Here is a 25,653-nt window from a genome sequence, read left to right on the forward strand (position 1 = left end):
GACCTGGTTAAATAGAACTCTGAGATTTGGCTGAGTTGATTTTCAAAAAACTATCAAGTGGTATCTCAATCCTAAAAGAGTTCATCGGCTGTCCCCATAAAATAACCCTTTGAAAAAACCTTTTTGGTTCCAGGTAGAACCCTTTCCACAGAGGGTTCTACGTGGACAGCTGAAGAACCCTTTTGGAACCTTTTTTTTTCTAAGAGTGTAGGTAACAAGCTGTAGTCAGGTGTTCGTTACCAGGTTATGATGAGATCTTAACTGTGACCAGTTGGCTGCATAACATAGGACATAATATAGAGGTCACAATTATGACCAACTGCTCATATGGTGGTCAGAAAAATACGTCATATTCTGGTCAGTAAAAATATTGTAATGACCTGGCTAGATCCTAAATTAACTAATGGATTGCGTTTACGAATTCCCAGTTTATTAACCAAACTAAACACAGGTTACTATTTGGCCGTAGTCCACGCCAAATAAATAAAGGAAACCAGTATCAAACAACGGTGACCCATCTCTTGTTAAGACCAGACGTAAAGAAGGAGAATAGCATATGGTCTTAAACTTGCGGTGCTAGTTGAACTGCATGTAGTTCACTGCAGGCTATGCTTTGTATTGTAGGCTATTTTGATTTGTATTATACTGTAGGTCTGTCTCATGGGCGGTAGTTTGTACTATCTACTACAGTACGAGAGGTGGCAGCATAGGTAAAAGCTAACTAACAATTTGCACCTATTTTCAAAATAACAGGAAATAGCAGTGAATGCGGAAGACGAAAGATGGAGGCGGCTGTGTTCATTCTATCGCTGGTCGACTGCTGTGCTTTGATTTTTCTGGCTGTGTACTTCGTATCCTTTGCTTGAACGTTAGACAATACGTTGTGTACTGGATCACTATTGGTATGCTTTGTTATGATCAATACGTTTTTAGCGCTCGTGCTTTGTGGGCACCTGTCTGTGGCAGACGGTGCTAGTTAACGTTGGCATCAATCCGGATCAATCCAATCCGTGCTGCTCTGTCTTGATAAACGGACGTTGGCGAACTATCCAGCCAGGGCCAGTGAGCCAACGTCCTGTTCGTCCTTTGCACTTTAAAATGCCGTTCTTCTGGCTGTCAACAGCAGTGTTGACATATTTTAGATGCGGTATCTGCAGCTTGTTTTTTCCCCTAGCAAAAGTTCAGTGGTTACTGTACGCTTAGACTGTCAGCCCTTGTTTCTCACACATTCAATGGCTTCCACGCTTGAGTTAGCTGACATTCAGAATATAGAGAAAATGTTACTGTATAGCTAGCCTGATGCATCTCTGCCCAGACAGTTTACATACCTTAACTTCATGAATAGATAATTACCCTCTCCGATCTAGAGTGTGACTACATCAATGCACGAGCCTGCTGTTCGAAGTTAAACAGAGTAAGCATCTTTCAAATATATATATATTTGCATGCACACACAGCTAGCTGGCTCTCGAGAACCCAGGGGGCATAGCCTTCCTTTGGGGCTCACGGTTAAAGGTGTAGACCACCACTGGTTCACTGTAAATGATATAATCCCGACACTGTTTTAACGGTTAGAAACATTCAATCTCGTTTGCGATAAGGCTTTGGAAACCTCTGGGATTTAGCTTTCACATTAGCGATAAATAATATTTCAAATACCAAAAGATACACTTGTGAATCGTAAATCGAGCATCACCGGGCCACATTTTGGTGTGCCGGCGTTTCCCAATGATCTTGAATTTGGGATTTCGTTTTAGGTAATTGCTGGCAGAGCACCCAGCTAATAAAGAGAGATGTCCCACCTTGTTACCCACTCCACAAATCCGGGAGGCAGCCTGTGGTCAAAACGAATGCAATCATTATTTTTGACCACAGAACGGGTTAACCGGGCGAGCTAAATCGAACTCCCTTCATTGGAACATTAGATTCCGTCTGGAGTATTTAAAAAATAAAATAATTACACAGCAAGGTGTAACTTTGCCAAACTGTGTACTGTATGTAAGTGTATCTTTTGTGGTTTTTCATCGCTGATATGAAAGTTAAAGCTGCAATATGTAACTTTTTGGCCACTGGTTATAGACCTGTCATTCTCATTGAAAGCAAGTCTAAGAAAGGGTAGATCTGTTGTGTATGCGCATCCTATGCTTCCTTTACATTTAGTTGTCTCGTCTTTACTTTAGGTTTTGTACACCATCTTCATTCAAACAGCTGAAAATACAATATTTTTCGTTATGGAAAATATATTTCACAGCAGTTTAGACGCTACAATGATTCTCTACACTATACTGGCTTGTTTTATGAGAAACTGAAATTAGCTAACGTAGAATTTTAGCAACCAGGAAATGGCGGAGCATTTTTATTAAGTTCCAAAATCCAATTGCAAACGAAGTGTATTTAAGTTTAGACAGACCATTTGGGTAGGGTCAGGGCATTTCCAACTGCAAAAAGGGATGTGGGGTGCCATAGAGCCCCACAGTGGAGGTGTCATAATACCCATAAAACCTGGATAACAGGAAAGTGGTTTCAATCGTTTTCAACCATTAATTTTTCCCATAGGGGATTTTTTAGAAACACTTCAAATAAGGGCTGGGTTTCGTGTAGGCTTACCCTGTCGCCATGCTTTGATAACCATGTAAATCTATCTCGGACAAGGTGACTTATCAATATATTATGCTTTATTTACTATGATTTGAAAATTAAAATTAAGATCAAAGTAGACATGCAAAACGACAAATCCCTGCAAGCTCCTGCAGAACATCGCAAGCTGACACCTTTGCTAACAGGTATTGTGTCAATTTAAAACTTGCATAAGGCAGTTCACATAATTGTCCATTTAAATACATTTAGCCAATTTACTCATTACTACATTTACCTAACATTAGATAGTTCCAGAGATTCCCACCTTTGCCTTGATTCGGCAGTCCCGTCCAGATTATCATTGCATTTGTAGTTCTTTATGATAGCCACATTAGCAGCTAATTAGCATTTCATTTTTGGTGGGTAAATACAGGCAAATATATTGATAAAAGTCACTTTATCCTAGAGAGATTTACACAGTTATCAAAAAGTCACGTGAGGGTAAGCCTACATGAAACACAGCCCTTATGCATGCATGAGAGCATCAGCTGTTCCGGACGACTGTGATCACGCTCTCTGTAGCCGCTGTGAGTAAGATCTTTAAACAGGTTAACAATCACAAGGCCGCAGGGCCAGACGGATTACCAGGACGTGTGCTCCGGGCTGACCAACTGGCAGGTGTCTTCACTGACATTTTCAACATGTCCCTGATTGAGTCTGTAATACCAACATGTTTCAAGCAGACCACCATAGTTCCTGTGCCCAAGAACACTTAAGGAAACCCACCCGTAGCACTCACGTCCGTAGCCATGAAGTGCTTCGAAAGGCTGGTAATGGCTCACATCAACACCACTATCCCAGAAACCCTAGACCCACTCAATTTGCATACCACCCAAACAGATCCACAGATGATGCAAACTCTATTGCACTCCACACTGACCTTTCCCACCTAGACAAAAGGAACACCTACCTGAGAGCGCTATTCATTGACTACAGCTCAGCATTCAACAGCATAGTACCCTCAAAGCTCATCACTAAGCTAAGGACCCTGGGACTAAACACCTCCCTCTGCAACTGGATCCTGGGCTCCCTGACGGGCCGCCCCCAGGTGGTGAGGGTAGGTAGCAACACATCTGCCACGCTGATCCTCAACACTGGAGCCCCTCAGGGGTGCTTGCTCAGTCCCCTCCTGTACTCCCTGTTCACCCACGACTGCGTGGCCAGGCATGACTCCAACACCATCATTAATTGTCAAAGAACCCGTCATTAAGTTTGCAGACAACACAACAGTGGTAGGCCTGATCACCGACAACAACAAGACAGCCTATAGGGTGGAGGTCAGAGACCTGGCCGGGTGGTGCAAGAATAACAACCTATCCCTCAACGTAACCAAGACTAAGGAGATGATTGTGGACTACAGGAAAAGGAGGACCGTTCACGCCACCATTCTCATCGACAGGGCTGTAGTGGAGCAGGTTGAGAGCTTCAAGTTCCTTGGTGTCCACATCACCAACAAACTAGAATGGTTCAAACACACCAAGACAGTTGTGAAGAGAACGACAAAGCCTATTCCCCTCAGGAAACTAAAAAGATTTTGCATCGGGTCCTCAGATCCTCAAAAGGTTCTACAGCTGCAACATCGAGAGCATCCTGACTGTTTGCATCACTGCCTTGTACGGCAACTGCTCGACCTCCGACCGCAAGGCACTACAGAGGGTAGTGCGTACGGCCCAGTACATCACTGGGGCTAAGCTGCCTGCCATCCAGGACCTCTACACCAGGCAGTGTCAGAGGAAGGCCCTAAAAATTGTCAAAGACCCCAGCCACCCCAGTCATAGACTGTTCTCTCTACTACCGCATGGCAAGCGGTACCGGAGCGCCAAGTCTAGGACCCAAAGGCTTCTCAACAGCTTTTACCCCCAAGCCGTAAGACTCCTGAACAGGTAATCAAATGGCTACCGGGACCCCCCCCCCCCCCCCAACCCCTCTTTTACGTTGCTACTCTCTATTTATCATATATGGATAGTCACTTTAACTTTACATTCGTGTACATACTACCTCAATTAGCCCGACTAACCGGTGCGGCCGCACATTGGCTACCCAAACTATCTGCATTGTGTCCCACCACCCGCCAACCTCTCTTTTACGCTACTGCTACTCTGTTTATCATATATGCATAGTCACTTTAACCATACCTACATGTGCATACTAGCTCAATTAGCCTGACTAACCAGTGCCTGTATATAGCCTCACCACTGTTATTTTTCAATGTCTTTTTACTGTTGTTTAAAAAAAAAAGATTTACTTATCTATTGTTCACCTAATAACTATTTTTTACTTAAAATTTGCCCTGTTGGCTAGTAAGCATTTCACTGTAAGGTCTACTACACTTGTTGTATTTGGCGCAAGTGACAAAAAAACATTGCTTTGACTATTTTAAGTGTTTCTGAAATCCCCTATGGGGAAAAAGCAATGGTGGAAAATGTATTGGAACCATTTCCCTGTTCGACCGCTTGATTCCATGGGTATTATGAATCATACTGTGGTACTCTATAGGACTCATGATAAGTACAAGCTGTGCACCTGAGTGCAGAGCTGACATGAGACAGAACCTCATATTTTGTTAATGTTGGTATAGGTTTAAGGGAGTGAAATATTAAAAATAGAAAATCGGACCTCTCTGAAATGAAAATGGCTGGCCCTCCCTACAGTAAAATAGATTTGACCTAAACCCTCCCTGAACGCTTAAAAAAATCAGCCCTCCCCTATACCCAAAATACTAATTAACACACAAAGTGGATAGCAACTTTGACTCTCCTGAACTGCCACTGTAGTCCTACACAGCACAGCCATTGGTTAGACAGCAAACAAAAACATTTTTGATTAGGAAAAGCAGAGCAGGCCGGGGCTCAGGGTTGGATTATCCATTGCAGTGTGTAATGCAGCCTAGTTTCATTTACACCATCCCAGCAGCTATCTTAGAAATATAACTTTGCTCTGTGCTTCTCAAGCATGCACTTCATAGCCGATAGGCTATGGATCATTTGATTGAGACCACGCTAAATAGCCTATATGCTATGGCTCATTTGATTTGAGACCACACTAAATAGCATATAGGCACACTTGATATTGAGTGCCCAGCGGAGAATCAGAGATGAGGGGCGGTATCGGACACACATCGATATATAGCCTAATAAGCAACTACTTCTAAATCTCAGAGACATATTGACATTTCAATCTACACTGCTCAAAAAAATAAAGGGAACACTAAAATAACACATCCTAGATCTGAATGAATGAAATATTCTTATTAAATACTTTTTTCTTTACATAGTTGAATGTGCTGACAACAAAATCACACTAACACTATCAATGGAAATCAAATTTATCAACTCATGGAGGTCTGGATTTGGAGTCACACTCAACATTAAAGTAGAAAACCACACTACAGGTTGATCCAACATTGATGTAATAATGGCCTTTAAAACAAGTCAAAATGAGGCTCAGTAGTGTTTGTGGCCTCCACGTGCCTGTATGACCTCCCTACAACGCCTGGGCATGCTCCTGATGAGGTGGCGGATGGTCTCCTGAGGGATCTCCTCCCAGACCTGGACTAAAGCATCCACCAACTCCTGGACAGTCTGTGGATGGAGCGAGACATGATGTCCCAGATGTGCTCAATTGGATTCAGGTCTGGGGAACGGGCGGGCCAGTCCATAGCATCAATGCCTTCCTCTTGCAGGAACTGATGGCACACTCCAGCCACATGAGGTCTAGCATTGTCTTGCATTAGAAGGAACCCAGGGCCAACCGCACCAGCATATGGTCTCACAAGGGGTCTGAGGATCTCATCTCGGTACCTAATGGCAGTCAGGCTACCTCTGGCGAGCACATGGAGGGCTGTGCGGCCCCCCAAAGAAATGCCACCCCACACCATGACTGACCCACCGCCAAACTGGTCATGCTGGAGGATGTTGCAGGCAGCAGAACGTTCTCCACGGCGTCTCCACACTCTGTCACGTCTGTCACATGTGCTCAGTGTGAACCTGCTTTCATCTGTGAAGAGCACAGGGTGCCAGTGGCGAATTTGCAAATCTTGGTGTTCTCTGGCAAATGCCAAACATCCTGCACGGTGTTGGGCTGTAAGCTCAACCCCCACCTGTGGACGCCAGGCCTCCACCCTCATGGAGTCTGTTTCTGACTGTTTGAGCAGACACATGCACATTTGTGGCCTGCTGGAAGTCATTTTGCAGGGCTCTGGCAGTGCTCCTCCTGCTCCTCCTTGCACAAATGCGGAGTTAGCGGTCCTGCTGCTGGGTTGTTGCCCTCCGACGGCCTCCTCCACGTCTCCTGATGTACTGGCCTGTCTCCTGGTAGCGCCTCCATGCTCTGGACACTACACTGACAGACACAGCAAACCTTCTTGCCACAGCTCGCATTGATGTACCATCCTGGATGAGCTGCACTACCTGAGCCACTTGTGTGGGTTGTAGACTCCGTCTCATGCTACCACTAGAGTGAAAGCACCGCCAGCATTCAAAAGTGACCAAAACATCAGCCAGGAAGCATAGGAACTGAGAAGTGGTCTGTGGTCCCCACCTGCAGAACCACTCCTTTATTGGGGGTGTCTTGCTAATTGCCTATAATTTCCACCTGTTGTCTATTCCATTTGCACAAAAGCATGTGAAATTTATTGTCAATCAGTATTGCTTCCTAGGTGGACAGTTTGATTTCACAGAAGTGTGATTGACTTGGAGTTACATTGTGCTGTTTAAGTGTTCCCTTTATTTTTTTGAGCAGTGTATTACAAATTACATAACCGTCCCCTGAACTAGATTAAGAAAATACTAACCCCTCCCCTTGACTAAAATTGATAAAGCATGACCCTCCCCCATTTTCCTTCAGGTTACCATTCTCTAAATGTTGATCCATCCCTAAATCCATTTGAATGAAATCACTTTTTTGTCAGGATCCCTTTTTGATTTAAACTAAACTTTCCAGACATGTTTGCCCATGGGAAAAGTGGTCAGAAAGTGACTTTTTGGACCTGATTGCCAAAAGGTTCAGGAGATACAGTGCCTTGCGAAAGTATTCGGCCCCCTTGAACTTTGCGACGTTTTGCCACATTTCAGGCTTCAAACATAAAGATATAAAACTGTATTTTTTTGTGAAGAATCAACAACAAGTGGGACACAATCATGAAGTGGAACGACATTTATTGGATATTTCAAACTTTTTTAACAAATCAAAAACAGAAAAATTGGGCGTGCAAAATTATTCAGCCCCCTTAAGTTAATACTTTGTAGCGCCACGTTTTGCTGCGATTACAGCTGTAAGTCGCTTGGGGTATGTCTCTATCAGTTTTGCACATCAAGAGACTGAAATGTTTTCCCATTCCTCCTTGCAAAACAGCTCGAGCTCAGTGAGGTTGGATGGAGAGCATTTGTGAACAGCAGTTTTCAGTTCTTTCCACAGATTCTCGATTGGATTCAGGTCTGGACTTTGACTTGGCCATTCTAACACCTGGATATGTTTATTTTTGAACCATTCCATTGTAGATTTTGCTTTATGTTTTGGATCATTGTCTTGTTGGAAGACAAATCTCCGTCCCAGTCTCAGGTCTTTTGCAGACTCCATCAGGTTTTCTTCCAGAATGGTCCTGTATTTGGCTCCATCCATCTTCCCATCAATTTTAACCATCTTCCCTGTCCCTGCTGAAGAAAAGCAGGCCCAAACCATGATGCTGCCACCACCATGTTTGACAGTGGGGATGGTGTGTTCAGGGTGATGAGCTGTGTTGCTTTTACGCCAAACATAACGTTTTGCATTGTTGCCAAAAAGTTCAATTTTGGTTTCATCTGACCAGAGCACCTTCTTCCACATGTTTGGTGTGTCTCCCAGGTGGCTTGTGGCAAACTTTAAACAACACTTTTTATGGATATCTTTAAGAAATGGCTTTCTTCTTGCCACTCTTCCATAAAGGCCAGATTTGTGCAATATACGACTGATTGTTGTCCTATGGACAGAGTCTCCCACCTCAGCTGTAGATCTCTGCAGTTCATCCAGAGTGATCATGGGCCTCTTGGCTGCATCTCTGATCAGTCTTCTCCTTGTATGAGCTGAAAGTTTAGAGGGACGGCCAGGTCTTGGTAGATTTGCAGTGGTCTGATACTCCTTCCATTTCAATATTATCGCTTGCACAGTGCTCCTTGGGATGTTTAAAGCTTGGGAAATCTTTTTGTATCCAAATCCGGCTTTAAACTTCTTCACAACAGTATCTCGGACCTGCCTGGTGTGTTCCTTGTTCTTCATGATGCTCTCTGCGCTTTTAACGGACCTCTGAGACTATCACAGTGCAGGTGCATTTATACGGAGACTTGATTACACACAGGTGGATTGTATTTATCATCATTAGTCATTTAGGTCAACATTGGCTCATTCAGAGATCCTCACTGAACTTCTGGAGAGAGTTTGCTGCACTGAAAGTAAAGGGGCTGAATAATTTTGCACGCCCAATTTTTCAGTTTTTGATTTGTTGAAAAAGTTTGAAATATCCAATAAATGTCGTTCCACTTCATGATTGTGTCCCACTTGTTGTTGATTCTTCACAAAAAAATACAGTTTTATATCTTTATGTTTGAAGCCTGAAATGTGGCAAAAGGTCGCAAAGTTCAAGGGGGCCGAATACTTTCGCAAGGCACTGTAAAGATGCTAACAGTTTACCAATTTTGCGTACCCCACCATACCATGAGACATCAATGTCTTCTTCACTGGAAATAATATAATTTAATATAATTTAAAAGCTTACAAACAGTTTTGTCAAACTATTTTATTTCTTGGAGAGAAAAAAAATTGAATATAAATTGTCATTAAAAAAAAAGCTTTTAATGTAAAGGATAAAAAAACGGAATATACTGCAAATATTTTCATATTCTCATATATCCTATTTCACATCATCTAAGGTTTCTGTCTTGTGCCCGCCATCGGTTGAGACACAACATGCTCTTGAATACAGGTTGGGTGTCATTTCAATCATAGAAATATAATTCATAGAATGGAACTATCCCTTCAGACCACTGCAATTTCGCTGGTATACTATTAACATTTAAATTGAATTGACATTTTAACCTCTAATTACTACCACCAAGATGACCGCCCATCATCGACTGTCAACGTAAATAGTTATGCCAATTCTATTATCTATATTTCTATGGTTTCAATAGGTATCCTATGGACGATTGACAGTATAATTTGAAACAACAGGTATACCCTTTCCATTCAACATTCGCTGATGTGTGGCCCTCCAACCATCTTTGTGGTACCATTTGAAATTTGACGTTTAAATTGTATTCCCATATTTGTACATTTATCAGCCAAAACATGACACCCGCCCTTTATTCAGGAGCATGTTGTGTCTTAACCGATGACACAACACAAAAATCTTGTCAAATAGGGTCTAAGCTACAGCATATGCGAATAGCGTTTTTAGATAATCGACAAAGGTAAAAAATATATATATATATATATTACAAAAAAAAATCTACAAATTATCAAACAATTTGACAACCCTGTTTGTAAGCTTTTAAATGATATAAATCTAATCCGTTTATCTTTTCCAGTGATGACGACGTGGTATGGGGGGGGGGGGTATGCAAAATGGGTTAACTTTGAGCACCTTTATTTCGTGAATGTTTTGGAATTCAGGTCCAAAAAGTCACTTTATGAGCATTTCTACAACGGTTAAATAGGATGGAAGGTTTCATTCAAATCAAAAGAGGTGCAGTCAAAAAGTTACTGAATTCAAATGGATTTACCCTACATGTAGTTAGTAACTTTCAACTTCCTGACTTATACTTCTGTGGCCCGTTGTCTTTTTATCTATTGTGTCCTGTATGCTTATACTTTTCATAATGTGTATCTGCAGTGGGTTGTACCAGAGCTGGTAGGCCAGGCCCTGGCAACAGTGCTGATGCTCGTCTCGCTGCACTGGTTTGTCTTCCTACTCAACCTGCCTGTGGCCACCTGGAACATGTACAGGTAAATACGCCGTACCTGCTGTTTGAGATGACAACTGAATGTTAATGATCAACGGCAACTTCTTTTCTTATGTGAACAGTAAAGCCACTTTTGTGTATGAGGAGTGAGGGGGTCCACGCAGAGATGTCATCAGTGGCTGTGTGTAAACCTTACGATACACTTTATTTTTTAATTTACATTGAAATTAATTTTGTGACGTCAGCATACAAACACAACACAATAAATTACATGCAGTACTGAAAACTGGAAAGTTAGTATACAAATCACACATTTCCATTTTCACATATTCTAGTGTCTGACCGTGTATTGGGCCTGCGTCTGTCCTAGGTCCCACTGTTTACCAGGCTACTGGAATGAAACTTGCCTTCCTCCTATTCTTACTGAACAGTGAGACCCTTAATCGCCTTCTGGAGGGCAGCAGCTCAAATCATTGGGCAAGATTGTGTGTGGGTTCCTCTATGATGCTCTTGGCCTTGTCCCTTGCCTGTTTATCATAGTGGCTCTGAAGCCCCCTGCATTGCAGCCCGCAGAGCTTGAACCCCAGGTTCACAGTCTGCCTGAGGACACCCTTATTAGCCACTGACTGCCCACCGTACCAGGCCAGGAAACAGAAAGCCAGCACACTCTCTATATGGCAGGTGTATGATGTGTGTATGAGGTGTATGAGTGTTGGCATTAACAGAGGGTGTGCTGTCCATGATGGTTCCCAGGTACCTACAACTCCACATTCTCTATCTCTTCACCAATCCAGACTAGGTGGCTCACTGTGTCTGCCTTCCCCCAGAAATCACTGATGTTATTGAACTTCCCCCAGGAGGAAGTGATTGAACTTGACATCCTGCTCAGCAGGAAGTCCAGCACCCACAATAATACTATAACTACCCTAGCCCATGTAAGCCCTTTTCAAACTCCCCAACTCTTAGAGATATATCCCAACCCCAAGCAGTTGTTCTTTTGTCTCAAGTGTTGTTAGTTTTCCTCTACCTATTGTTTATCTGACAGGGTTTGGAAGGTGCCCATGGGAAACATGGGGGTGTTTGACCCCACTGAGATCCACAACCGGGGACAACTAAAGTCTCACATGAAAGAGTCCATGATCAAACTCGGCTTCCACCTGCTCTGCTTCTTCATCTACCTGTACAGGTAAGAGACTGGCCCTTCCTGTCTGGTATTCTATATGTCAGCCGCTGTCATATGTTACAGTACTAACGTAGCTAATCTTACTGCTTCTTCATTTATTGCTTAGTACAGGATAACTTTGATGTTTAGCCTGAGATTAAGTTTAGTTTTATAGTCACTTCATCACTTGTCACACACTTCCTTTCTCCTCCACAGCATGATCCTGGCACTGATCAACGATTGAGATCCCCATGGCTGTTTTAATCCAATTGGCCAAATCACAAACTAATCAGTATGTGGTGTTCAATATGTCCTGGTCCTCAGTCCTCTGCTCAGCTGGAGTCACATGACCTTACACCCCCCCCCCCCTCCTTCTGTGTTCTCATAACTGCCCTGGAATTGTGTGCGCGCTCGCTTGTGCACGTGGGTATGTGTGTGTTCTTTCGTTCAGCCTGTGTCCAACAATGCTGTCCATGCACTGCTTCTCTGGGCAGATGGAAAACATGACAATCGTACAGGTGCATACGATTTAGCATTTACAGCCAAGAGCCAATCACAACAGCTAGAACATCCTCTTGCAGCATGGCGAATGCCATATTTGATTGTCCATTTTTTTATTTTTTTATCTTGTCAACATGCTGGAAAATCCTTGAATTGAATATCCTTTGCAGAATACTAACCTGCGTTTTGGCGATCTAGTTCTATTATATTTTCTTGCAGTCTCTCTTAACATCAATAAGTTATAGATCTGACATCCCCTGACTGCTGAAAGGTGCACATTTGATTGGTATTATAAAACAAAAAGTGTTCTCAGGGGAATACATGCAGCTGAATTGGAAAATGGTTTTATCACTCTGACTGTGTATCAATGGGCAATATAACCTTGGGCTCGATTCAATCCATAGCGCTGAAGCGCAATTTAATTTAAGGCCATTTCCAATTGAGCTGACATGGAACATTGTCTTTTAAATTTGTATCGCGCTTCAGATTGAATCAAAGCCCTCGTCTGTATGATAGTTGTATTACATGTATGACAGAAGCACATTTATTACACATCACTATGTATGTCAATGTGAACACTTTATTTGTACAGTTTGAGAATGACCATGTTCCAGCCAAATGTACTCCATGGGGAAGGGTGCGTGTTTCCGATTGTTTAACTCAGACTAAAATGACTGTCAAGTTTCATTTTTGCTTTTGAAAATAATTTGTGGGGTTTCTTAAATAAATAAACTTGAAAGAGAACACTTGGGTGTCTTTTTCTGGTGAGATTGTATCAACCCGTATTGAGGTAGGGCTAATACAAAGTGAAACCTGGGGAGATTTACGCATGTTCTGAGAATATAATCATTTCTGTGGCTGTGTTTCGTAAGCTGCTAATCATTAACGTCACTCGCGGTCTTAAAACCCTGAATGCTTTATTGAAAATATACATACATATCTTCTACACGACATTACATAACAGTACAATCACTTTTTGTAATAACACATTTAAATGCAAAATGGATTCTTCCGAACCTGGCCACTAACAAACAAACCTAACGATGGCTTCTCACTTCGCCAAGCGTTTACAGCAAGGAGTGGGAAATAAGCCCCAAAATAAGGTAAGTCTCAAAAGAACAAAAACTTGCATAAGCTGAACCTAGAACACCACATCTGTGATTGTTTTGCTGTTTGATCTGTACTGAGGTGTGTCTTTTATATCTATCAGTCTTCTGTAACAGAACAAGCTGGTGGTGGCTGTAATGACCTGTGGGCAGGGGAGATCTGTGTCACGGTTAAATGCTGAGCCTATATGCTGTTCTTGCACTCTCATTATACATGCCATAACATATACAGATATAAAGCGCATACTATATCAGAAAAGCTTATTTTGCTTGACTGTCCAAAATGAACAATTTGTACATGTTCATAATTATCTGATACACTTGTGTACAAATGCATTACACATACATGATTAATTGTGGTCAAATAAATTAACTTATAGAAAATGAAATGGTTGAAGAGGGAATATGAGATGAAGTGATACATGAAACAGAAAACGATAGTAACAAAATTCACAAAAGCCATAAAATTTTAAAAAATTATGTCAGCCTGTAATGAACACATAACAAATCAGGACAATGAAAAAGAAACCAATTAGCAAATAAATGCTAATTTCACCACAGCTAGAGAAAAAAGTGGATAACACCAAAAACGTATGCGCTAAAGACGAGGGAACAAGTGAGAGGCAAGGAGAGAAGAGGGAAATGGAGGTAAAATGAAAACAGCACAATGGTGGACACATAAATGAGATCAAAGTCAAGGAAAACCCAGTCAACCCCATTGCTGATACAACCCAGTTCAAACAGCAAGTTTAAGCAAGTCCTTCCCCCACTACCTAACCTCTCCACAACTATAACCTCCTAAACGTTCCCATTAGAAAGTTAGCCTCAGCACGTGCTTCACTAGGTCTAGCAAGGAGACTGAAGAGTAAGAGCATAGCCACCATATAATCAAATGTTATTTAGCTGTGAACCACTGGTGGTCAAAATGGTTTCTTCTGGCCGCAGTGAGGCCTAAGCAACATGCACATCAATCTCACCATCCCACCAATTCGGGGAAACAAAGCTACATCCAATTTAAAATGATATTTTACTGTGTTAAAAAAACACCAAACAAACGTAAACATCATAACCATACAAGCACCTCCAAGATTCACTTAGATGTGTGGATTTTATATCCATCCGATTCAGTTCAAATGCCTGTAAGTCCTATCATTTAAAAATTGCTAAAAGTTTGAGGTTAAATTAAAAAAAACGTAAATATTTCCAGCGTGTGAAAACCAATCTCATATACGTTGAGACGTTTATTAGAGGCAGCAATGAATAAACCAATAAAAAATGGCTTTCCTGTTGGAAAAACAACATAGATATACAGTGCTGTGAAAAGTATTTGCCCCCTTTGTGATTTCCTCTATTTTTGCATATTTCTGATAGTGAATGTTATCAAATCTTCAACCAAAACCTAATATTAGATGAAGGGAACCTGAGTTTACAAGAAAACTCAATTAACAAAGTATTCCCCTGTGTTAAAAAGCTATTGCCCCCTTAAACTCCATAACTGGTTGTGCCACCTTTAGCTGCAATGACTGCACCCAAATGCTTCCTGTAGTTGTTGATCAGTCTCACATCGCTGTGGAGGAATTTTCACCCACTCTTGTACGCAGAACATTTTGGGGGGTTTCAAGCATGAACTGCTTGTGTCATCTCAATTGGGATTAAGTCTGGACTTTGACTAATCCATTCCAAAACGTCAAATTTGTTACTTTTTAACCATTTTCATGTAGACTTGATTGTGTGTGTCGGATCATTGCCTTGCTGCATGACCCAGCTGCTCTTCAGCTTCAGCTCACAGACCAATGGCTGATATTCTCCTGTAGAATTATCTGATACAGAGCAGAATTCATGGTTCCTTCTATTAAGGGAAGTCTAGATCCTGAGGCAGCAAAGCATCCCCAACCCATCACACTACCACCACCATGCTTGACCTTGTTATGAGTTTCTTACTGTGGAATGCAGTGTTTGGTTTCGCAGAACATAATGGGACCCTTCTCATCCAAAAAGTTGACTCAAGTTTGCCAACAAAGTACCTGGATTATCCTCAAGACTCTAGGATGAATGTTCTATGGACAGACTTTTCAAAAGTATAACTTTTATGAAGACATGGGTCCAATAACACCTGACGAAAACCAAACACTGCATTCCACAATAAAAACCTTAAGCATGAGGGTGGTAATGTGATGGTTTGGGGATGCTTTGCTGCCTCAGGACCTGGGTGACTTGCCTTAATAGAACAAACCATGAATTCCGCTCTGTATCAGAATTCTACAGGAGATTGTCAGGCTATCCCTCCGTGAGCTGAAGCGGAAACCCAGCTGGGCCATGCAGCAAGACATGATCCAAAACATACAATCAAGCCTACATGAAAATGGCTAAAAAGAAACAAATTTGAAGTTTTGGAATGGCCTAGTCTAAGTCCAGACCTAATCCCAATTGAGATGTTGTGGCAGGATTTGAAACTAGCATTTCATGCTTGAAAACCCACAAATGCCACTGAGTTAAAGCAGTTCTGCATGGAAGAGTGGGCCAAAATTCCTCCACAGCGACATGAGAGACTAATTAACAACGACAGGAAACGTTTGGTTCGAGTCATTCTAGGTCAAGGTGGCACAACCAGCTACTGAGTGTAAGTGGGCAATTACTTTATCAAACAGGGGTGTTGCACAACTTTGTTTATGAAAATAAATATGTAACGGTTGTGTTATTTATTCACTCAGGTTCCCTTGATCTAATATTCAGTTTTGATTGAAGATCTGATAGCATTCAGTATCAAAAATAAGCAAAAGGAGACAATTAGAAAGGGAGCAAATAGTTTCACAGCACTATATATACCCTTATCACTCTCCACCACTACAGCCCTCTCTATATATATCAACGTACTAATCATGACAATAAATAATATTATCAATAATAAATAATAAACTCTCAACGAGGCAGGTGAAAGGTGGCAGTCCTGGGGTTAGCTCCGAGACAAAAGAGGATGGGGCCTGGCTGAACACAGGAGGTGCAGACATCAGACACTGTGAGCCACACAGGTAAGAGATGGGAGACAGGTAAGAGGAGGTGGGATGTCACAGTCAAGGTGGCTGCTGGGTAATCAGTTAATTTCTGTGATTTGTCTGACAGCTCCGTGTGTGTGTGACGTTATCACCTGCCGCCGGAGCACAGCCCCAGGGCCAAACCTCCAGAAAGCAGCTGTCAAAATGCAATAGTTTCTCTGCTTCATTTGTTAGAGTCTAGTGTTGTTCTCCTGGATTCGAGAAGTAGTGTCTTCTGCTCCAAGGTCACCATCAGCTGTCCATGCTACATTCTTTCATGGAGAGAGAGAAACAGAAGAGCATTTTAATTTATCGTTTATTTTTTAAACATTTATTTATGCCCATCCCCTTCTTCGGACTACAAAAATAAACTTAGTTTTTACAGTTTTTTAAATTTTGTTTTTACATGCAGTCTACACACATTTTACATACACATATATTTTTTTACAGTAGTTACATAGCAAGAATAAAATAATTTGATATTTTTCTATACATTACATCTATATAGAATAGTACTTATACCTTGCGTTGTCAGTCATAACTATTATAGAACATGAGCTTTTAAAACCACATCTCAGCTACTCTCAGTCCATCCCACCTATCACCTTAACCCCACCCCTCAGCTACTCTCAGTCCATCCCACCTATCGCCGTAAACCACCCTCATGATTTCTGTGCTGCTCACATAAAATCTGAACCCGTCTAATCCTATAGGATCTACATATTGTAAGTTAAACATAAATATATTTTTTACATTGTTGATTGATTGACTATTGGCTTTCTAAATCTCCCAACAATGCTATACGTAGAGTTCATTATAGCAGAGCATTTGCATATATATATTACTTTTTCTTCTTGGTCCACCCCAACATAAGACTTAAAAGCCTACAAATGGTCTTTTTACACCACATTTTGTCTCATAATTACAGTGTAGAGGCTATGGTAATAATAGACACTGAACCTAAAAACATAGGGTAGCCTAGTGGTTAGAGTGTTGGACAAGTAACCGAAAGGTTGCAAGTTCAAATCCCTGAGGTACAAATCTGTCATTCTACCCCTGAACAGGCAGTTAACCCACTGTTCCTAGGCCGTCATTGAAAATAAGAATTTGTTCTTAACTGACTTGCCTAGTTAAATAAAGGTCAAATAAAAATGGCAGATATAAAGTGGGCTCTAGACCACTAGTTAAAGTATGATGACCAGTCAAATAAATCTGTACCGTTTAGCCCCTCAGCGTCCTGGACATCAAGGAAAGGGGCGGGCCCCCAGATTCGAACGGTGCCGTCGTCTGAGGCGCTGGCCAGGAGACCGGGCACTACAGGATTCCAGCTCACACAATTCACTGTACGTGTATGACCTGTCAACTCTGCGATGGGCAGCTCACTGCGCCTGTGCCAGATGTACACTTTGTGATCTGTAGATGGACACACGGCATAAACCATTCAATGCGAGTGTTACATATTCTCCTCTACCTTTTCCTGGGCCATGTTCATTAGGCAACAAATGGAAGAAAACAGGCTGAAACAGGGAGGGACTACCTGGCCTTCCTAAAAAAAAAACATTCATTTTCCTTTGCAAACGTTTTCCGTTGCATGAGCTAATAAACTGCCCTGACGTGTGAGTGAGTTAGTGTTGTTATACTGACAGGTTTACAAATAGTACTGAAAGTAATGTCAAAGCATAATTTGGACTCAGATGAGATCGACTAGAAGGGGACGTGGCCTTACCCTCACTCCCACTGGCGATGAAGTCTTCGTTGTGTCCTCCAAAGCAGGAGTGGATGGTGTAGAAGCCCTGTGTCACGCCCTGATACTTCCTCACCAGCACCCGGTCATGTAGGTCCCACAGGTGCACACCCTACAACACAGACAGACCGGTGCACTCTCTGACAGCTCAACATAATCTGAACCAACCCCCCCCCAAGAAAAGCCAAACCACTCACCTGAGTAGCCACATTCAGCAGAGCTAACCTCCCGTTCTTTGAAACTGTGAAAGACATGATTGGATGGTCCTCCTGGACTCTGTGGAAGTGCAGCACAAACAGACAAATTAAAATGACAGAACTTGCATAAGCACAGGATGGGCCTGGTGATTAGATATGACTAGATACGGATGGGACTAACTTACATGTTTCTGTCCGTAAGGTCCTCAAAGTTGTAACCACGGATACGCTGGTGTGTGTCTGATGCCAGGACGGTCCGAGCGTCACCCAGGCACCACAGGCACTGAACCCTTACTCCTTCCCACGAGTCCAGCAGGTTACCATCCAGATCCTGGGGATAAGGTTGTATCAACCTCAATGCACTGATTAGTCCAACACACACAATAGCTCAATCTGCCCTTATGCTGGGACAGACAGGTCACACCCTGATGGAAGACACTCACACACTGGTAGAACTGGCCCCTCTGGCCTCCGGTGACGAAGCGCTTGCCGTCTGGATTCCAGGCCACACTGGTCAGACTGTCCTCGTGTGATTGGCTCATCTTTGTCCGCAACTCACCCGTCTGGCCAATGACAAGAGACATGGGTGAGTGAGCAGGGAGGACTTTAAAAAAAACTACCTTTAACCTTTTTATTAATGCCTAGTAATAACATGACAATAACAACTACCATTTCCATCCTGGTGAGAGTAAGATGTGGGTAAATTAGAGATGACTTCCACAACACAATCATTGAGGAATAGGACTTTGTAGAGGACTTTTGATCTTTCCAACAACAAGCATTCTGGATAAAAAAGTAAATCCAACGTTACCTGTACGTTCCACAGCCACAGCTCTGAGCAGTCATCGGGGCCACAGGCAATCAAGTAAGTGTCATCGGGGCTCCAGGCCAGGTATGAGACACCGTAGGCGTGGCCCTCAAGAGTCTTCATCAGTTTCAACTGGTGACTCTCCTGTCAATCAGCAGCACAGTTATCACCTCAGCTAATCATTTCCCCCAAAGTTCACATCTTCCCGCCTCCACCACCCCTTTGAAACCCCCCTCTCTTATGCTCTGTTTACTAAAACCTGATACACTTATCAGCATGATCATGGTTCGTCTGTAATGAGAAAGGCTCCTACTGTGTTGACATGCCACACGATGACTGTGGTGTCTTTGGATCCCGTGGCGAGTTTGGTGCCGTCATTGGAGAACTTGCAGAACCACACTTCATTGCAGTGTTCGGTGAGGATCTGCTGGGTGTAACAAGGGAACTGTTTCCTGTAGATAACAACACTCAGACGTCATGGAGAGAGGACATATAGGAGATAATAAGGTTTTGTTAATTCCAGGAATAGACCTTATCACCCTGAACGTTCTACCCAGCTAGCATGGGTAGCTAATAATTAAAAAAAAATCCAGGGCAGATAGTGGCAATGCGCTAAGGTTTTTGCATCGGTTTAAATGAAGCACTTCCCAATGTGAACGTCAGAAAACGAACGTTAGTTAATTGCGTGTGAATCCATTCACATACAATCTTGTGACATAACAACCACAATAGAAGCAAAACAAAATATTACTGGGAAGTAAGACCATTACAACAACAGCTGAGGTCCAAGGCAAGGCAATTTTGACGGCCAAATTAAGGGAATGAACACAGGAAGGACAGACAACTACAGACAGAGTATAGAATGAAGAGCCTTACCGGCTGCAGGCGTGGTCCAGGAGGAGGGACACAGAGTCCAGGCCACTGTCCAGCTTGGTGTTGTGGTAGAGGCAGCGCTCTCTCTGCAGCTCCACAGCCTGCCTCAGCAGGGTCTGCAGCCGGCGCGGAGGCAGCATCACAGAGGGAGGCAGGTATGCTGCAGGACAGGAGATGGGAGGGAATGAGGCACAGTGTGATAAGATTGGAATGAGGGGAACAAAGAGAGTGGGAGAGAGATAAATTGTTTAAAAGAGATTCTATCCTTAAAATGTCACTCGGAAAAGAAGAGGAACAAAATATCTGTGTCCAAGCTGGAGTTTTAGGTTCCACATGAACCTGTGAAAACTCACGGACGCTTAATAAAGCTGAAACCAAGTTTATTCACCCATTGGGCCGATACAGCTGCATAAGACAAAAGACATATTCACACAAGTACTGATATTTAACCCTTTCTCCTAGGCTGAGTCTCGTCCTACACACCTGAACAGCCAATGCATCTCTGTTGCTAGACAGAACCGTAGTGATATCTGTTCTTCCTCACTTCATTCGACCTGACCTCTATCCCAAAGTGCTCACTCATTCACAGGTGTCATTTCGACTCATACCAGACTGTCTTTTCTCCTCCCATAGGATCCCTGATGGCTAACAATAACATATCCGGACAGAATGTATACGTTATACATTTCCCTCTCTCCCTCAGTGACATGAATAAGTATATTTTATATTCTCAGAACCCAACAAGAGGAATTCATTTGATAATAAAGGTGTACTCATCTTAAACAAAACTGGGGGGGTAGGCTGAATGTGAGGATGTTGTATTTGAGGATGTGGTATGTGTGTGTGTGAGATGTGTATGTGTGGGTGTGTATGTGTGCGCGTAAGATGGCACTCACTCTGTAACTTGTCCAGGAGTTTAGTGCGGGAGGCAGTGCCTTTACCCTCCCACTCTGCCTTTGCTCTCAGGTCCTCTGCATGGCTGCACATCAAGTACCTTGGAAATAGATGTCATCAGCATTAGGCTGCCCTGCAGGACTCACCCCCAGCACCGCGAAGACAGACAGGGAATCCCATTATTCAGTCAAAATCAGCTAAAATTCTAATTGGAGTCAAAAATGTGTCTATAATCAAATCCCATACCATCGACCATACTGAACGAGGATTGGCTGTACTCCAACACAAACACTCCTCACTGATGGAATAGTTAGTTGTCACACATTGCAATGGACATGGATCAACTCCGTTTTAAAAGGAACTACAAGTGACAGCGGTTTCAATTTCAAAAGAGGCTTAGCTCTGTGATCTAGGCTATTCCTTTAGGGTGGGGTAGGGCATTAGGACTGTGATCAGAGGTAGCTACCCGCTCAGGATGTGGATACGCTCTGTGTTGTACTTGAGGGGAGTGAGCTCAGCTCTCAGGACCTGCAACGCCTCCAGGACCTTGGCATCCTCCAGATACTCCAGATACTTCTGCTGCAGGAGCAGGAACTTCATCCGCTATAGAGGAGAAAATAAGATGGGCGGGGGAGGAAAGGATATGTACAAATATGAGTGCATTATGAGTTAAGCACATGCATCTTAAAACATATCAAAATGGTTGTCTGTGAGGAAAATGTAGCCTACACATCCTACTCTTTTACTCTTGTCCGCATTCAACTGTAGCTAGTGCTGAGTGATTAACCAAAATGTTGGTCATTTTTTGCTTTTTAAACAACTAATTGAAAGATGTCAGTTCAATTATTTGAATTCAGGTTTTTTCTGTGAGCGCAATGCGCAGTTTCTCTAGAGATAAATCAGATCAAGCCCGAACTGCCCAATGTAGTAGGGAGTTTCCAACAGGCCAATATTCTACATAGTTTTGTGCAGAACACATGGTAATTACCTACAATGACAAACGAGAGAGAGAATGTGCAATCAAGAGGGATAGAGAGCAGTTGCTTCGTGAGGTATCGATACCTGAAAATACATCATCTAAGATTGGTAGTTGGTATTCAGCAGTCATAAAAGTATGCTTTATTTACTGCGAAGAACCACTAAAATAGTCATTTTGTCAGACAGCATAAGCATCAGCTCTACAGAGATGGCGTTGAATTAAATAATTGCCATCAAATAGGCCTAAAACAAATGTAACATACAGAAAAACTGAAATATTTTATTAAATGTGAATAGATTATGGTTAATAAGTGATAAGCAGTAATGGGCAGTCCTTACCATCATGGGACTTTTATTTTAATTTTTTTTGGTCTCTATGTTGTTACAGCATTCAACCCACATAATGCATAGTGCATTTAATGTTAAAAACAATCATTGAAAACAGTGATTATTTTATTTGATATATAATCGAACCGAAACAGACCTCAAAACGCACCAACCACTCAGCACTAACTGTAACATTGTTGGGCTTACCACAATAGCACTTGGAGAATGCATCAATGCTTTCAGCTCACTCAGGTCACTTTCAGCCTATATTCAAACCCCAAAAATAGACACGGGTTATTTTCGATTTTTCTAACTACTGTACATTTCAACTTAATAAGCGAAATTGTTGTTTAAAACGTTTGAGAGGAATGAATAAAATAAGTCAACATGTAGAATAGATGTTTTGTGTACCTCTAAAGTTAGAGGACTTAAAAAATAAAAACATCTCAAATGGTTTCATCACCTTGTCCCACTCTCCTTCCACCACATGGTTGCAGAACTTCGTGGCAGAGGAATGCTCCAGTCTGCAGCCAGACTCCTGCATCAACAGGTCCACTGTCTGACTGTAGATGAGAGGGAAAGGGAAAGCATGTGCAAAGGAAAAATACAATGTATTTTCAAATGTCAAATAGCATTATTTTATGTAGAGGAATTCAACAATAAAGAAATAATTCATTTGAATCATGTCTACTAACTTATTACTTGGTCAAGTACAATATCACAATGCCTGATAGGGTGATCATTGTATCTTCATCAATGACTTGCCAAAGTCCTAAACAATTAGACTTGTGCTGTATCAAATATGTAGACAGATCTTTAAAGTTGGAGGCAAATATGATGACAGTTCAATTTTCAAAATTCTTCATGAAAACAGATCGATTTCACGTGATCTTGTGGCTTGACTGACATGCAAATACTATCAAGAAACCAAACATTCTCAATGTATTCTGGACAAGATTTTCCAGTTTCCATGGTCTTGGCAACTCGCAAGAGTAATGTTACTGTAAGCATATTTTTAAATACACTTTAAAAAAATTATATATATATTAGATGTTGACCGATTAACCGGAATGGGTGATTAATTAGGGCCGATTTCAAGTTTTCATAACAATCAGTAATCTGCATTTTTGGACGCCGATTATGGCCGATTATATTGCAATCCCCGAGGAGACTGCGTGGCAGGCTGACCACCTGTTACGCGAGTGCAGGCAGCAAGGAGCCATGGTATGTTGCTAGGCTAGCATTAAACTTATCTTATAAAAAAACAATCAATCGAAACATAATCACTAGTTAACTACACATGGTTGATGATATTACCAGTTTAACTAGCTTGTCCTGCATTGCATACAATCAATGCGGTGCCTGAAATTGTGTCACTTCTCTTGCGTTCAGTGTAAGCAGAGTCGGTATATGCAGCAGTTGGGTCGCCTGGCTCGTTGCGAACTGTGTGAAGACCATTTCTTCCCAACAAAGACCATAATTAATTTGCCAGAATTTTACATAATTATGACCTAACATTGAAGGTTGTGCAATGTAACAGCAATATTTAGACTTAGGGTTGCCACCCGTTCGATAAAATACAGAACGTTCCATATTTCACTGAAAGAATAAACATTTTGTTTTCGAAATGATAGTCTCCGGATTTGACCATATTAATGACCTAAGGCTCGTATTTCTGTGTGTTTATATTAGAATTAAGTCTATGATTTGATATTTGATAGAGCAGTCTGACTGGGCAGTGGTAGGCAGCAGCAGGCTCATAAGCATTCATTCAAACAGCACTTTCCTGCATTTGCCAGCAGCTCTTCGCAATGCTTGAATCACAGCACTGTTTATGACTTCAAGCCTATCAACTCCCGAGATTAGGCTGGCAATACTATGGTGTCTATAAGAACATCCAATAGTCAAGGTTTTATGAAATACAAATGGTATAGAGAGAAATAGTCCTATAATAACTACAACCTAAATCATCTTAACTGGGAATATTGAATAGTCATGTTAAAAGAAACCAGCAGCTTTCATATGTTCTCATGTTTTGAGCAAGGAACTTAGACGCTAGCTTTTTACATGGCACATATTGCACTTTTACTTTCTTCTCCAACACTGTTTTTGCATAATTAAAACCAACTTTAACATGTTTCATTTTTTATTGGAGACTAAATTGATTTTGTGTATTATATTAAGTTAAAATAAGTGTTCACTGCTCATTCAGTATTGTTGTAATTGTCATTATTACATACATACATACATACCACACACACATATATATATATATATACATAAATCGGCCGATTAATCGGTATTGGCTTTTTTTGGTCCTATATACTGTATATATATAAAAAGTCTGCATATGGCTGATGATTAGGGAAGTGTTAGGCTACGTAACGAGAAAACTCCCATGTTCTTGTCATTTCATGAAGTCCCATTTCTGGACCCCAAAGTAACAGTTAACGGTAGACAGCGTCCTACCAAGACCAGCTAAACTGTGCAATCTTTCTCCCTTCATCAATTTTCTAAAGGACCCGTGCTGTATTCAATGTGACCTCTACAAAACTCTGTTTATCTCACCGAACTAGTCGCTGTCAACATGACGACTTGCTTTATTCGCGCTTATTATGAAGGACACGATTTAGCATCAGCTGACAGCTAGCTAGGAAGTTAGCGAACGTTACTTACTTAAGTCCTAAATCGTGTAAATGTTGCCCTATAAGTCTAATGACATCTTCCTCTGACTGAGAGAGACGCTTCTTCTTTTTCACGGAGTTTGCATCCGAAGACACGGCGTTGTTGGATGCTGCTGGGGCTGGGATACCGACGTTGTTACTGACAGAGTTCCCATTGTTTGTTGTGGATAGTCCATTAACGTTAGTGTGAGCTCCCCCGGCGGAGGACGGCTCTCCGTTTTGCGCACTGTTGTTTAGGCAGGACAGCTCCGAATCTTGACCCTGTCCTGCCCCGTTGGCCTGCATGTTATTAATGTAGATGTGGGCTACACTATGAGGATTTAATCGAATGACAGGAGCAACGGGTGAATTGGGAAAAGTTAAAATCCCCACAACTGTAGACAGGGCCGCTGACCCAATTGCAGCCCCAAGCTCCCCTGCTCCCTCCACCACCGAAGCTCGGTATTTCTTCCGCGGTGGCGGCGACACTCCGCCGGTTTCCGAGTCGGAGGAAGCGGAGGCCAGAGTTAATTCGCCAAGGCGTTGGTGACAGAATGCTGGCAAAGGTGTCAGAGACGAGACAATAACTCGTTTTTATCGCGGAGCTTCTCTTGTTATTGTTGCTCTCCAGTCAGCTGCAGATTCATTATGGATATTGAGACGCAATGACGTCACCGGAAATTCCGACACTACCTTGTGTCCGGGTAGTCCATTTGTGGCCCACTTGAAGTTCATACTGATCTTTGTTTGTTTCACAAGTTAATAGACCTTTTTATATTTTGATTCATTTTCTATTG

At 42.1% G+C, this 25,653-nt stretch overlaps 2 protein-coding genes across 2 annotated transcripts; one reads left to right on the forward strand and one right to left on the reverse strand.

Annotated features, from left to right (window-relative positions):
- The first annotated feature begins 733 nt into the window (after positions 1–733).
- Positions 734–12,980, forward strand: cnih4 (cornichon family member 4). The gene is made up of 5 exons (XM_020452787.2): positions 734–851; positions 1,346–1,414; positions 10,502–10,614; positions 11,617–11,757; positions 11,950–12,980. Exons 1-5 carry the CDS (start codon positions 783–785, stop codon positions 11,975–11,977), a joined length of 420 nt encoding a protein of 139 aa, XP_020308376.1. The 5' UTR covers positions 734–782; the 3' UTR covers positions 11,978–12,980.
- A 154-nt stretch (positions 12,981–13,134) lies between these two features.
- Positions 13,135–25,558, reverse strand: LOC109864823 (WD repeat-containing protein 26). Its single transcript, XM_020452800.2, has 14 exons — positions 24,870–25,558; positions 22,657–22,756; positions 22,401–22,457; positions 21,355–21,491; positions 20,891–20,988; positions 19,998–20,154; positions 19,435–19,573; positions 19,125–19,265; positions 18,757–18,876; positions 18,499–18,644; positions 18,314–18,392; positions 18,099–18,228; positions 17,591–17,785; positions 13,135–16,644 (listed from the first exon to the last, which is right to left on the reverse strand). Exons 1-14 carry the CDS (start codon positions 25,160–25,162, stop codon positions 16,625–16,627), a joined length of 1,812 nt encoding a protein of 603 aa, XP_020308389.1. The 5' UTR covers positions 25,163–25,558; the 3' UTR covers positions 13,135–16,624.
- Positions 25,559–25,653: the final 95 nt, after the last annotated feature.

Source organism: Oncorhynchus kisutch, linkage group LG2 (assembly GCF_002021735.2).
Source record: "Oncorhynchus kisutch isolate 150728-3 linkage group LG2, Okis_V2, whole genome shotgun sequence".
Taxonomy (NCBI): domain Eukaryota; kingdom Metazoa; phylum Chordata; class Actinopteri; order Salmoniformes; family Salmonidae; genus Oncorhynchus; species Oncorhynchus kisutch.

Excerpts from the sequence above, each read along its gene's own strand:
- LOC109864823 (XM_020452800.2), bottom strand. The coding sequence starts at position 25,162 with ATGCAGGCCAACGGGGCAGGACAGGGTCAAGATTCGGAGCTGTCCTGC. Across the intron at positions 21,492-22,400 it reads ATTCTCCAAGTGCTATTGTG|CGGATGAAGTTCCTGCTCCT; the intron begins GTAAGCCCAACA and ends TCTCCTCTATAG. Across the intron at positions 19,574-19,997 it reads CTGGACCACGCCTGCAGCCG|GAAACAGTTCCCTTGTTACA; the intron begins GTAAGGCTCTTC and ends TGTTATCTACAG.
- cnih4 (XM_020452787.2), top strand. The coding sequence starts at position 783 with ATGGAGGCGGCTGTGTTCATTCTATCGCTGGTCGACTGCTGTGCTTTG. Across the intron at positions 852-1,345 it reads TTTTTCTGGCTGTGTACTTC|ATAATTACCCTCTCCGATCT; the intron begins GTATCCTTTGCT and ends CTTCATGAATAG. Across the intron at positions 1,415-10,501 it reads GCTGTTCGAAGTTAAACAGA|TGGGTTGTACCAGAGCTGGT; the intron begins GTAAGCATCTTT and ends GTGTATCTGCAG.